The following is a 14,455-nucleotide window of genomic DNA, read 5'->3' as shown; positions in this document are numbered from 1 at the left end:
CAGTTTCCCGGCTGGGCTCTAGCCTAGTGGGGGAGGTGGAGGCGATTTTTCCAGTTACTTTCGGAGTCTGTGACTATTGAGTTTTAAGGCCCGAGCCCCGAATCCAGCTTGGCCCGAACTCAGAATGGGATCATCTGTAAGACTGGGGAGGGCCGGGAGACAAGAGAATTGGGGGCTAAGGCCAACTGAAGGGTGGGATTCTTTGGCTGCCCGGCGTAACTGAAATTAGATATACTTTTAAGAGAAGATAAGGAGTGGTCGTGACAGAGGCCCCATTTTACGCATCCTACGCGACAGGGCTTTAGAAAGGGCATGGAGAGGGATGCAATCCTAATTTCTCTGTTCCTCTATTTACAATAGATTTAATTTCCTCTTTGAGTCAATAAAGTTTCTGTAGCCGAATGTGGATTTGGAAATATTGCACCTTCTTTATTAATTCCTGTAGTGTATGGCAGCTGGTGTGTACACGGTGTGTATATAGGTATATATATTTATAATATGTGCTGGATACAGAATATGGAACAGAAAAGAAACAAAGTAATACCTTCCTGGGCGCCCTGGGCTACACAATTTGATTAACCCACGAAACCCTTTGATCTGGTAGCCTGCTCTGCTAATCTGCAATTTGGACTGGAAAACTCTTAGAGTCCGTGTTGGCGCCTGCTCTGAAGCGGCCCCGGAAGGGAGGCCGAGGATTCTCGCGGCCCCCCGGGAGGTGGGCGAGGATGCTCTTAGGACCTACTTCTTTCCAGCACCGCCTCTTCCCCACCTCCCAGTCCCCCACTTAGCAAGTCTGCCCGGGCAGTATGGAATGGAGGGGACAAGGTACGACTGGAAAGGGCAGCAAAAAGACTCGTTAAAGGACTGTTGTTTGTGAGGGATGTGAAGATAGCTCTTTTTCGGAAACCAGCTTAGGCTGAGAGCTCAGAATGGTAGCAAAACGAGAGGAGAGAATATGGGGTCCGGCCGCTCATTGCCCGTTTCTCCCCTTCACTTTTTTCTTTCCTCGCTAATGCTAATTCTTCGTGAAAGCAGAGGGAAGGTTGGAGGAAAGGAATTCCCTTGGGTCTGGCGCTTAGTGAGGAGTGCATCCCATCACTCCCCACCCCGGGGATGCAGGCTAGGAAAGGCAACCCAGCCTCCGGCCTGTTCTCTGAGCTTAGCTGCGATTGGCCTCAAACAAGTCCCTGTTAAACATAGCATAGCTGTAAGTATATATGTTTAGACCATTATTTTTCCTCTCTGCCAAATAGAGTCTGATGTGGTAGATAGAAACGGGGAGCCCTCTCTTTCCCCCACCATTTCCGGTCCCGAGTCAGCTGCACTTTGAGCCCAGGGGCCTGAAGATTTCTTTAGGGAGGGGACACGGCCAGGTCCATCATCCCCGGCCGGGGTCTTTCCCGCCCTTCAGTCTGAAGAATACCCTGCAGGCTGCTCCAGAGCCTCCTCGGCAGCTCCTACCAGGCTCGGATGCCCTGCAAAGTGCCCTGGGCGCAGGCCGGCACTGCGCTGCCCTGGTGGAGGCTCTGGAGGGGCTGCGCGGCTCCCCCGAAGCCTCCTAGGTTGCTCACGTTCACAAAGGGGCCGCCTCCTGCAGCGTTGCAGGCTGGCGGGATGGCCGCGGCTGCGGCCGCGCCGCTGCTACCTGGGTAAGTGCAGCCGTAGTTGCCACTATAGGCGGCGGCAGCGGCGGCGGCGGCGGCCGAGTTCCCGTAGCCGTAGCTCGGGAAGCTGTTATAAGAGTAAGGGCTGGCGCCCACGCTATAAGGAGCGTTGTAACTTTGCGCCCCACTGATGCAGGGTTTCCCGTCCCGCACCAACACTGGCACCGCCACCCTCCTGGGAGGCGGCGGGTGTGGGTGCGTCCCCATCTCCAAAGACTTGTCCTGACGCTGCCTCTTACACTTGTACCTCCGGTTCTGAAACCAGATCTTCACCTGCGTAGACGTGAGCTTTAGGCTACTGGCAAGGTGCTCCCGTTCTGGCGCAGACAAATACCTCTGTTGCTTAAATCTCCTTTCCAGCTCGAAAACCTGAGCTTGAGAGAAGAGGACCCTGGGCTTTCTCCGGCTTCGCTGCTTCGGCCTCTCGCTCTCCTCGGCCTTACACTCTCCTGCCTCCAGCGGCTTCTTCAGCGGGCAGCTTTCTGAGGAAGGAGCAAAAACAAGTGTTGCTTAACGTTCCCCTCCATCAGTCTTGAAGCACCATCTGCGCAGGAGGAACTGATTAGCAGAAGATCGGTGTGCGAGTGTATGCCTGTATCTGGGACCGTTTGTGGCTCTGGGTACAATACTAGAGAGAGGGGAATGCCTTCCTGTACTTGAAGTGTGCATCACTTCTTTCTATTCATCTCTCACTAAGGGAAATCAATTTCGACTACACGTATTCGGTGTCCCAAAACCTGTATGGGTGATATGATGCACTTGCAGTTAAGTACAATGTCTGTATGTTGTGAGTTGTGAGAAGTGTTTGTATTTACATTTTATGCTCTCCTTGAATAGGCTGTGTAAGTAAATTAGAAATTTCTATGTGAATTTCCAGTGGCTGTTATCACAAGCAGCACACAAATCCACAGAGGGGTGTGTGTGTGTGTGTGTGTGTGTGTGTGTGTGTGTGTGTGGTGTCAGTTGCAGGTAGGTTTCAGGTCCAGGTTTACTGTCAGCTCCATATCAGACTCCCTACAGGAAAGCAACAGGGCCTCAAGTTTCTCACGTAAAAGGGGACTTGGACTGGATGACCTTTAAAGTCTCTTTTAGTTTACCCCCTTTCACTGTGACTTTCTGATTCTATGCCTCTTTGTCAAAATCTCCCCAGAAATCTTATGAGGGATCTTGCTCAAGGCCTTTCTCCAGAGCCCAAATGAGTGGTCCCTGGGGAAGCCAAGGGTATCTTCTACAGTGACACAAAGCAAGGCTCTTGAGAGTTTTCAGTTATGGCTAAAGCTTGAGGGCCGGAGTGCTAAGAGGCCCAGGCCTGGAATTGTCCTCCTAACAACTCAGGGGCTGCTGTATAAGAACTCCTCAAATCGACCAGTTCTGGTTTCCATGTCTGCATTGTGGTTACTGAGTGGTAGCGCCCAGGCTGCTACTGAGCCAGGAGACCGACAGTCTGTGGGCGTGAGAATACCTCTCTGACCGAGGGATAGCGGGAAGGAGAGAAGCTTCCTTTTTCTATAGCACTAAATTATCAGCTGTGGGAAAAGGGGGGAATCCCCTCCAAGAACTAGCAATTTCTCAGGCCACGGGCAAAAAGCCTGTTGGCAGCTACAGCGTCAGTGGCATTGATCTCTAGCCTACCCCCCACCCCCACCCCAAGCCCCCGGGAACGCGCCCTTCCCCACACTTGCGGTTTGTAGGGTGACAGCCTCGCTCTCCAGTCCGCGGCTGAGGTTTTCGGGGTCACCTCTTCCCCCAACCCCCGCCCCTTGCTCCCTCGCAGGTACCTGCGTTGTGTCGGAGCTGTCGCTGCACAGGACTGGGGCCTGACCCCCACCAAAGGCTAAAGGAGCGGGAGGCCCTGCTGGCAGTTTATGGGAGGTGTGCGGGCCTCCGCCTTTGTTCCAGGTGTGCGGGCGCTTTTCTTGCCCCCTCTACTCACTCTGGCTCCTGTCCCTCACGACCCCGTCGGCCTCCTCTTCTTGGTCCTTGGGCCCGCAGGAGCCGCGGAGGACCGTGTGGACATAGCTCTCGGGACAAATCCCCGTCTCCCCGTGGCTCTCGGCTGCGGCTATTGAGTTTAAATAGGGCAGTTTCTCTCCCTCCTCCTCCTCCTCCCCCCCATCAGAAAATTGGGCCGTCTCCCCCGCAGCCAACATGCAGGAGGAGGTCGAATGGAAATGCTGATCCAAGTCCGTCTGCAAGTGCCCGCCGTGGTACTGTTGTTGCTGCTGCTCCAGATTCAAAATGTCTTTGACAGAGAAAGGTGTGGAAGTGACCGGGCTTGGTAACATCATCAGAGCAACTTAATTGCTCAAAGCAAATACTCAATAAATCCTCGACGGAGGGGCGGGGAAGCGGTTCCTGCTGTCCTCCTGCCTCTACCACTGCTGCCGAAAAGGACTTTTGACAAACGATGGACGAGGTCCCGCTGCAGTCTAAATTGCCTCCATTAGCCTGGAACCGGGGGTCTGGGTTTTGTTACAGCCACTGCAGGGACTAGGAGTAGGGCTCAGAAGCCGCCTCTGTCCCTGGTCGAGACGTCACGGCGGGGGCTGGGACTGTTCCCCGGGCTTCTTCTCTATTGGCTTAGATGGAAGCTGATCACGCCCCCCACTGCCCCTTCCAGAGAACCCACAGTCCTACCAGAAATAGAAATTGACTAAGAAGAGAATCGGGAAAATCCATGGCTTCCTAGAGCAGGGCCTGGGCCAAGCCGCTAGGTGCAAAGCTGCTGAGGTCAGAGGGTCCCAGATTGGCCCAAGGAGGCACCAGCTGCTTGGGAATGTTGCTCGTTATTGGCTTCCCTTAGCCCAAAAGTTTTTGATTTTTTTTTTTTCCCTTATGGACCTCTTTGGCAGTCTGGTGAAACATTTTCAGTACATTGTTTGCGTGTGCATATAATAGGATCATAAAAGAAACTAATTATATAGAAATGCAGTTATCAAAAGAGTTACTTTTTTAAGTTCTCAGAATCCCACGTCTTTAATAACTCTTGTCTTAGTCTATTCACTCTGAGAGGAGTTAAGGTTTCCAGGAGTTAGGTGTTTTATGATCCACATACATTTTATTGAAGTAGAAGTTCAAGGTCCCTTTGCATTCTTAGACTGAGAATCTGATGGATTGGAAATTGGAAATGGGTGTCTAGCTAGATGAATATAATGTCAATGATAATGATGATGATAATTATAGTCTGATGTAAGTGACAATATAAAGGTAGAACTCAATGAAATGTACTCTTCTTGGAACCAAAGACTGTTTCTTATTGTCTTTGTAGCCACAATACCTAGAACAGTTCCTAGCACATGGTAAGTATTGAATAAAGCTTGTTGGAATATTGAATAAACATGAACAGTTTTATCTCATAGTCTTTCTAACCAGACAAGGATAAGTGTAATAAGGTTCTTTGGGCCTAATTAACTTTCCAACACGAAGAAAATGTATTTTATATGTATTCAAATTCTGTCTTTCCAATGAAGGCTTAACTGACTTTATAAAATTGCAGCCTATTAGAGATGGTAGGCTAGTTAGGTCATAAGACCCCATATGGAAGGGCCCATCAGAGTTCATCTGACTAATCTTCTTATTGCACAAATGAGGAAACTGAGGTTAAAAAAAAGTCAGGAATCTTGCCTAAGGTCATACAGGTAATCAATTGTAGAGTTGAGACTACTACCATTCACTTCGGTTCTCCTACTATATAATGCCACTTCATCACAGGACATGTTCTCTCCTCTCAAAATTCTTGACCAAATACAATTCTAGACAATACATTCAACACCCAAGGAGCTTGAAGTTCTCTGATTATTTTCACACGGGTTAACTTTGTTTTCTGATGAAATTACAAGCTTCAGGGCAGGGGACCGTGTTTCTTGTATTCCTGAAAATGACCCTGTTCTGGCAAAGAAAGCGGAGGCAAATACTTATCGACTTTAATTGCTTTAGGCTTTTCATCATACATACAGAACCTTTAACGGGAAACCAGCTGGATCTGAGGTAGTCCGGTTTATAGAAAGTCCTTGTGCGCATCTGTGTTTGGAAAAGGAGGTCATCACAGCAGGGCAGGTCTAGGCCCAACTGCTTCTCCCGGCTCTGGCCAGCAGTTCTCTAGTTTGGGGGTTTTGTAAACTCCACCCATTTAGAGGAAGAGGAAAAAAATCAGCGTTAAATGTTTACGGCTCCTGACCTCTAGGGTAGAGAAGAAGATTCTTAGGTACTAGGAGGGTTGGGAAGAGAGGAAATAGAGTGAGAGGAGACCGGGGTAAGGGGAAGGAGGGGGATGAGTGATATGGAACTAGTTTGTTACTCAAATCAAGCCGCAGAACTCCTATGGTAGGAGAATGAAAGGCCATGATAACTTCACTATGCCGAGAAAACTTAGGCCCAGGAGCTGGAAGAAATGTGTGAGAAGTTATGTCAAAGGACCGAGAGACTAAAAGGTCTTTCTACCAAGGCTTTGTCACGAACAATTTTTTTTGTCGGGGCCAGGGGACAACCAGGAAGGGGGAAAATAAAGAGACCTCTTGGGACAGAGGGTACCTTGGGAAAGCCCGTCGAGGAAGGAGAAGGGGGAGGGGAGGAGCCTGCTAAGGAGGGGGCGGAAATACCACTGGGACCCTGCCCTTGGGGCTGCCTACTGGAGCTGGACACGTGGGTTGGGGAATGCAGGAGCCTAGAAGAGGGCGCCAAGGCTGGCAGTGACTGGGGGAGGGTGGTTTGGGCGGAAGAGTTTGAGGTGCGCCCTCCCGAATGGGCGGAGCTCAGCTCAGCAAATGGGGAGGGAGAGCCCCAAAGCGCAGCATCTGACAAATGTTTTGTTTCTATTTAAAATAATAATGAAGATGAATGCTTAAAAGTCCGACAAAGCCCAATGTCTTTTTTTCCCCCCAAACGAACTAAGGACTTTCCCCCCCCAGATTCCAACAGTTTGGGTCTCGCGTGGAGCTAGGGTAAGTAAGCTGCAAGAAGGAAAAGGTAGTTTTTGTTTTAAGGGAGTAGAATAAGGGAGGGCAACGAAGGAAGGACTGGAAAAGCGGGGATATTAGAGGTAAAAGTTCAGGCCGTGGTCCCTTGGGCAGCTTGAGTTGGAAAAGATCCCTGCGCCTGCCTGACCCCAACCTTAAACTTTTTGCCTTATTATTTATTATTATTATTTTGCTTTGACTCTCCATGGACTGGGGAAATAGAAGGGAAGGCAGGCATTTAGGGGCGGGGGTGGGGTGGGGGGAGGGGAAAAGTGAACTACCGAAATTCTTTGCATCTCCTATGGATCTATGAATTTGCCCATCTGTTTATCTGAATCTTTTCTACTCCCGATTCAAGACACTTGAGTAACACTCCTTGAACTAGTTAGTGGGGAGCCAACTTGCCTGCGGCCGAAGCCAGGGCTGCCAGAGGTGAATAGTCGCTCACCCTTATACCCACTGTACCTTGCCATTACACCCTGACATTTGTACCTCTGCAGAGTATAGCGCACATCCCCAAACACACCGGTCACCCCTACGCCCGCTAAATTGAGATTTGGGGCCTTCGCTTTTTCTTTGAAGAAGCTCCACAAATTAAAGAAACGAGATCATCAGAGTCGCCAACTCAGAAATCTTTCTTCCCAGCAATTCCCGCTCCATTCTGCTGTCTTCCGAGAGGGGGCCAAACCCAGGTTAACACTGCAGGGGACTGCAGGGTCAGGCTTAAGGATTAGTGCGGGCGGGGAGAGAAGAAGGCAGAGAAGTGGTTGTCCTGGTTCTTTCTGTAATCTTCTAGCTCCAGCCGAAGGCAGCCTCCTGCGCCGCTTTCAGTCTCAAACTAAGCATCCCGAGGCTCGCTAGCTGGGTGGGCTGTGATTGCATCCTTTCCTTCTAGAGAGTGTCAGGCAACCCGCGGGACTGGAAGAGAAGTCCCATTACGCTGCTGGGCCGAGACAAACCCTAGAGAATACGGACAGGTTGTCCCCAAACCACCCTGTAGCTCGGCAAAGCTTCCTCAGTGTGTTAGGAATCGCAGAGGAATAGCAGGCTAGAAGTTGCGGGGAAGCCGTCTGGCCTAACCCTCCAACGGTAGCTCTGCCTCCCAGATAGGAAGTTCGGAGGCGAGGAGCAAAGCTCAAATGCTGAAATTCGAGCAGAGGTGAGAACCTAAGTGGAACTCACTTAGTGTTTTCTCCTTTCTGTGCATCCCTGAAATAAGGAAGAGTTTTCTTTTTTCTCTTCTTTCCTTTCCTTTCCTTCCTTCCTTTTTTTTTTTTTTTTTGCTTGACTCCTCTTTACGAAGATTTATATTTAGCAAAACCTCTCATCCCAGATTGCCCCAACTATCCCTTTATTCCAATCGCCTCAGACACTTTCTTTCATGATTAGTTTCTCTGAAGATTTCTCTTTATCTGACTCTCTAGGGCAACAGTACATCCTCTCATTCCTTATTCTTTAAGGTTCCATCCACCTCCAACATTTTTCTATTCGCCTGGAATTCATCTCGGTCTATTTCGGCAGGCCCAACAACGCTCTCCTTAAGTCTTCATATGAAGTCTTAGGGGCCTTTGTAAAAAAAAAAAAAAAATTAAAATAAAAAAAAATAGGCAAACCTGCTCTATAAAGGAAAGAGGAAAGGTATCGAGTTTGATTACCTAGGATCCCCCGCCTTTGAGCTCAGAGCTTCGGGGTGCCCTACTGCCTCATTTGAATTCATTTGCAAATTTAAAATTGTGGTTTATTCGCTGTTTTGAACAATTAGCATAACTGGGGGAGCTGTTTCATTCTGTGAATTGTTTGTTGTATTTAATTATCAGAGCTTAATATCTGATTAGATAGATTAGGAACGATTAAAGAATTGCATTTTTTAAATGGCCAAATATAAATCATAAATTGTAAATCCTTGGCTCCCATTCCACGTTTTAAATGACGACAAATCAGATAAAGACCTATCGTTACAAATTTAGTCAACACTTAATTTTCTTTAATCACTACAATTATCATTTGTTTTGCATTTTCAATAATAATCATTACAAAGCCAATTTACGCACAGATATATAATCAAGGATTGCAATTAGTAACTAGTTTCCTTTTTGGAGGAAAAAAGTTTTATTTAAATACACAAACATAACTATAATTATAATATACTTTGGAGAAAAGTTACAATAAATACACCAACACGACCACAGTCGAAATAAAAATACCTGCATTTATTTCGAATGTATTTACCTACCAACTCTTCAGATAATTTGCTTGTGCAAAGACTAAAATGTCAAGTTAACTCGCTATAAATAATCAAAGAACTATTTGACAGCGTTTAGAAAAGTTCTTATCTTAGCAAGAACCAAAATAATAATATTGAAAACTACTTATTTAAAATGCTTTCTATCCTATAAAAAAGTTATTAAGAAAGGATCTTAGATATAAAATATTCTCTCATGAATTACAATATAAATCCTTTTGCTAGGAAAGTTGTTTTTTCCTTTTTTTTTTTTTTTAAGAGTTAGGCAAGCTTTCGAAAATTTTGGATGGCGTATAGGTAACAATTCGTCAGTTGTGGAAAATGGGCACCATATTTTCTATTTTCAGGAGAATCTCTGGTGTGTCTCACTCCTGGAAAACATTAACTCCAACAAATTTCCCTTGCGTATGCTCATCCTATTTGGTACATTTTTCCTAAAGAGGGTTGAGTGTCTCAAAGTTTTTCTATGGTTGAGTGATTTCGATGATTTTTGCTGGACGTTTACCAAAGCCGGAGATCGCCTAGATTTTGTTCAGAATCGAATTCCCTGACAGACAGAATTGTAGTCTGCCGCGGAGGGAGTGATTTTTACGTTATGTAATCTGTGTTGTTCTTTGTTAATTTCAGGAGGGACCGATTAATCGAGTTTCGATTTCAACCAGACAAAGAAGGTCGACTTTTATTTGTACGAATCCTTCCAAAAAAAAAAAAGGACTATGTTAAAAGTAAAATATTAAATGTCACTTCTTCCTTCCCCTCCGAGACACATTCTTTCTTTCCAACACTACTCAGGTCTACGGGGGGCTGATGAGTGCGTCTTGGTCAAAAGCAGAGGAGTTAATAAAGACAAAAATGAAGATTCAAGTATTGGCTGTAAGTCCTAGTAGAGAGGGTGTAGAGAATGGAGGCTATCTGGACAATGTTAATCTGAGGAATATATTGTTCCTCTAACTACATTCGTTGAATTTTTGAGAATTTCATACCAAATGATTTTGAGAACTACCACTCTAAAACACTCGGCCTTCGAAGGTCGGTGGACCCTTAAAACCAGGGCTCACTTCAATTCAACAAGTATTTATTGAGCGCTTTCTCCGTGCCTAGTACAGCGGTGAACACTAGGGCTGATCAGTAGAATCGTTATTCACACTGACAAGCAGTGGTTAGTAATCTTTGTTTCTCCTAAACTGTGTTTTCTTCACAGTTCCCTTTGCTCCTCATTCACCAGGATGAGATCATTCTCCATTGGATCTCACACTGGGTTGCCTCAGAACAGCCTCTCTCCTCTTTCTGGGGAAGAATTGGAGGTCAAGAGTTTGGGGGTGCTTGAGGGTGAAAAAGAGAATCTCTCCACTTCTGAAACAGTTTCCAACCATTGGTCCGACCCATGAAGCTGGTAGCTAGCAGGATTTAAGGCCCTTCCTTCCAGAGGAGGCTCAGTAGCATTTAGAGAAGTTGGGATGTTGTGTACCTCTGGACCTCCTCCTGGAGCTGCCCACCCCAGGAACATGGGAGTAGACTCCACTTTCCTGGTTACCCCACCCCTACTTAGGCATTTCCAGATTTTCCTCATTTCTCTAGGTTCACTCTGTTCTTTTCTAAAAAGAGGATCTTCTCTAGCTAACACAGAAACCAAGTCTCCACTTAGTCTTGCCCAGTTCAACTCAGGAGCCAAGAAGAAGATGCACTTACTTCTGGGGGCATCTTAACTGGCAGATTTGCAACTGGGAAAAAATCATAGGTCTGGCTCCAGATTTTGGAGCCTTGAGATGAATGTTCCCAGACCTTGAGGTCCTGCTCACCAGTAAGAAGACCTACGTTTTCAGGGCTGTGGAAGATCTGTGACAGAAATGATAGCTTGGCCTCCAGGAGGGCCTTGTTTCACATCCATGGTCCTCATGACCCATCCCTACTGTTTAAACCGACAATCACCCATCCTCTTGGCCTATGAATGCAGAATTCTGAAAAATATCTATCATCTATGTTATATCCAAAACCAAGTACTTTCCCCACACATTCTCTTCTTACCTGTCTCAAAAAAAGTTCTTTCAAGAAACACTGCCAGCCTGAGAAATGGATTCTGAATCCAGGCAGGGCAGAAAATTAGAACTTGGTTGGGTTTTGTTGGTTCAGGCCTGAATGGGACTCTTGGTTTTAATCTGCCTACCTAAAATGCCCTGGCTTGAGAGATAAAAGCTGTTGTTGCTGAAACCAGGAGTTGGCCTAGCCATATCATTTGATCTGCTGCTGGCCTATCGCTTACCTCTCCCTTCCTCTTCCAGTACATTTTCTTTGGTTTCTTTTCTTTACTTCCCAATTTTCCCTAACGTTCCTTCCCTTGTTTTCCCTTCTCTTAACTCTCTAAAGATTTAATTAAACTGGAGGGACCAATCTTCAGAATATGGGATACTCAGGGGTGGGGAAGAAAGCCTTCAGTTCTATTATCAAACTCTAAAACATCTGCCACCTTCTGTGATTTGCTTAGGCATTGAGATCAGGTTATTAATATCCTAAGTTGCCTTCCTTGGCTCTGAAAAGTACTTTTGTACCAGAGCTCTCTCCGGTGAAGGCCCCTAAGTCCAGCTTTTCTTCCCCCCTCCCAACCCCCTACAGGGCAGCACTCACTCTTGGCACTATTTTCAAGCAGCAGAGGTCCAGCCCTATATGCTCAACTCTACTCAGAGAGGAAGAGGTATTTCTGCACTCTCCCAAGGTCCCAATCTTTTCCGTGGAAATCCCCCAAACTTGCAGATCCACCAAGACTTTCATTTCCTTCAGTTGTGGCAGATACCATGTATCTACCACATGGGATAGGAAGTTGGGGTACCTCCAGCAGTAGCAAATTCTGGGAGATCCCAGTCCTAAATTGATTTTCTTTTTCTTCCCTTTCTCTCCCCCCATTCCATAAATAGCATAAATATAACAACTCACTCTGTTTCCATTCCTTCTAGTCCCTGTGGGTAAATTCAAGACACCAGATTTTGGAATTTATAAAATTCACCACCAAAATATGGGGGAAGAGGATCCAGGAGTAAGCAAGTACTGAACACATTTCCTGGATTTCTCTGGTTGGTCTTGACTTCTGGGTTTGTTTGTTTGTTTTTCTAGAAAGAGGGAATGGGCACAAAAGTTCAGAGAGTATTAGAGTTTTGTGGGGACAGAGTTCTCTGAATTTTTGAGATGTACAGCTTAGCAAACTAGATGTCCCTCTGTTTTCCTCTGTTTCTTTTTTCCTTCCTTTCCCTACCACACTTTCCGCAGGTGGCTTCAGCTGTTTCACATTGGGAAATAAATGATATGGAAACAAGACTGAGAGCTCTCTTTTCACAAATAAGTAAAACACATGGCATGTAATTCTATACACATTCAATGGACATTATATGTCTCCTTTGTACAAAGGCACTGTGTGCTAGGCACTACAGAGATGAAACTATATATGATATAGCTCTCAGGAAGTTATAATCTAATGGACATTTGAGTGTATCAGAGTACCAGGAAGTGAATACGATATACGTATATTATATAGCACAAACATACATAATAAAGACTCATTAACTTGTACTACTTTGACATTTGCAACCACTTGGGTCAAGGAGTTGGTCTGAAGTTCATTTTGCTGGTCAAATCCTGTTTTCATAGATTAACTCAACTAAATAGCAATCATGATTCGGGAGGAAAACTTTGAAATAGAGTCATTAAGGTGAATTTTAATTTTCCATAGACAGCAGTTCTTTTTGTAATTTAAAATACATGTCATGGATATCTTTTGTTTTATCTTGCCTAAATTTCCCCTTGCATCCTTTTGCCATTCTCCCAGAGACATTCCAACCTATTTTCTTTCAAGACATATGTCTTTACTATTTGACTAAGTTGCACAATTACTATACTGTAAAGTTGGCAACATTTCTGTTCATTACTTTGTAATATTTTTTGGAAGATATACTTAAATTCACCTTCCTTTATGATTTTCCCTCCTACTTGAGAGGAATGCTTTCAAGAATGCTCAACCACACCAAAGTTACAGAGATTCACACAAAAACAATTTCCTTTTCTCTTCATTAAAGCATGTTTCCTTAGGACTTTCACAGAATAAATGAATGAATAAAGAATGAATGGATGGATGAGCGAAAGTTAAAAGCAGAATTCTTACACCAATGAAATCACAAGTCCAGACTCTCTCCCCGCCAAAAAAATCTATAATGCAAACTTTTAAGTGCAAGATACCTCCATTAAATCTCTGTGCATGCTATTGCACAATTCATATATGTACACGAGGAAACATAGACACACTAAAATATAAAACTAAAAAATTAAAACACCTGACTCACACCCTGACTTTCCGACTTCTTCAGTAATGAGACTGATATTGGAGTGAGCTTTATGGAAATCGGTCCTTGAACCTTCCATTCACACCTCATACACTAATCACACACACTGATAAGGTACGTGTGGACACTTACTTCCTCTTTCTCTTTCTCCACTTATACACTTACGTGCATGGGATTCAAAGGGGAGGAGGAGGGAGAAGCTAGGCCTGGAAACTGAGCAATCTGCCAAAGCAGGCGGATGTGGGCCCAGAGACTGGCGGATTCCGCTTTGGCCAAACTTGTCAATAGAGGAAGACAACTTGAGCTGCGCCACTTTCAGCCAATCTCCCCCCTCCTCTCCGCTCCCCTCCCCAAGACACCGCCCTTTTCCTTGAGAAAATTAATGCCTCATTATCAATCAACATTTCTTCTCTTCCTCTAATAAGGTAAATCATCTCCTTTGTATTTAAGATTTGTACCCAATAAATCCTCATGATGTAAATAAATCAATCCCCAATAAATCTGATGTATTCTCCCACCCACCTCAAAGGTTGCTACTGCCCGAGATCGCAGGAGCCCGACCTCAGTTTCCTGCACTCCTTCCCCCCTCCCCCAGCTCTCAACCCCCACAAATGCATCATTTTTAGCTGCTGTAAACAAACGCAAAAGTTTCGAGTCATTGTTATCGTGTTTAGATAAAGATCTGGCCAATTAGTGTCCGGGCTGGAATGCAGATAAATCAGCTAGCAGCAGAACCTACCCGGCCCGGCGAGGGAGCCGGGAGGGGGGGTGGTGGGGGGGCGGCAGATTGTGCCTTCTCGCCTTTTCCTCTCTTCTTAGCCTTCTGGCTCACCCTGATCAGTTCATCCTTCTCTCCTTCTCGTCGTCGTCATTCTCCACCTCTCTCTTCCCCTTAGCCTTTTCTTTTCTCTTTGCTTCTTCCCCCTCCCCCCTCTTTCTTTCCTCTCCTTCCTCCCTCCTCTTTCCCCCCTCTATGGGGGAGGCCACCAACAGACCCAGGACCCGCAGGCAGTCCCGCCCGGACCCCGAAGGCCTCCTCCCTCGGCGGATTTCTAATCAGGTCTCACTGGCCCCTCGATTCCACCTAGTCTCTCCCCACCCCCCACCGCCTCCCCCGAAACTTTTAATGCTTCATAAAAGGCAGAGGCGGCTGTTAACAGCTTCTAAGTGAAGAATGTGAGCCTGTGACGGGGATTTACTGGAAGCTGTAGGATTTCTGGACTGGAGATAAACATTGTGGCGGCCCTGGTGGAAAAGAACCCCCTCCCC

The 14,455-nt window shown here is 46.1% G+C and overlaps 1 protein-coding gene across 1 annotated transcript; it reads right to left on the bottom strand.

The window, feature by feature from the left end:
* Nucleotides 1-404: 404 nt before the first annotated feature.
* NKX2-3 (NK2 homeobox 3) lies at nt 405-4,131 on the bottom strand. The gene is made up of 2 exons (XM_031956234.1): nt 3,598-4,131; nt 405-2,146 (listed from the first exon to the last, which is right to left on the bottom strand). The coding sequence occupies exons 1-2, from the start codon at nt 3,950-3,952 to the stop codon at nt 1,458-1,460; spliced, it is 1,044 nt and encodes a 347-aa protein (XP_031812094.1). The 5' UTR covers nt 3,953-4,131; the 3' UTR covers nt 405-1,457.
* Nucleotides 4,132-14,455: the final 10,324 nt, after the last annotated feature.

Source organism: Sarcophilus harrisii, chromosome 2, assembly GCF_902635505.1.
Source record: "Sarcophilus harrisii chromosome 2, mSarHar1.11, whole genome shotgun sequence".
In the NCBI taxonomy this organism is placed as follows: domain Eukaryota; kingdom Metazoa; phylum Chordata; class Mammalia; order Dasyuromorphia; family Dasyuridae; genus Sarcophilus; species Sarcophilus harrisii.
Note: the sequence above shows the minus strand (reverse complement) of the source record. Positions and strands in the feature narration are given on the sequence as shown.

Bases quoted from the DNA above. Each gene is read 5' to 3' on its own strand.
- NKX2-3 (XM_031956234.1), bottom strand. From the start codon at position 3,952: ATGATGTTACCAAGCCCGGTCACTTCCACACCTTTCTCTGTCAAAGAC. The intron at 2,147-3,597 runs GTGAGTAGAGGG...CTCCTTCCTCAG, and splicing joins CGTGAGGGACAGGAGCCAGA to AAAGCTGCCCGCTGAAGAAG.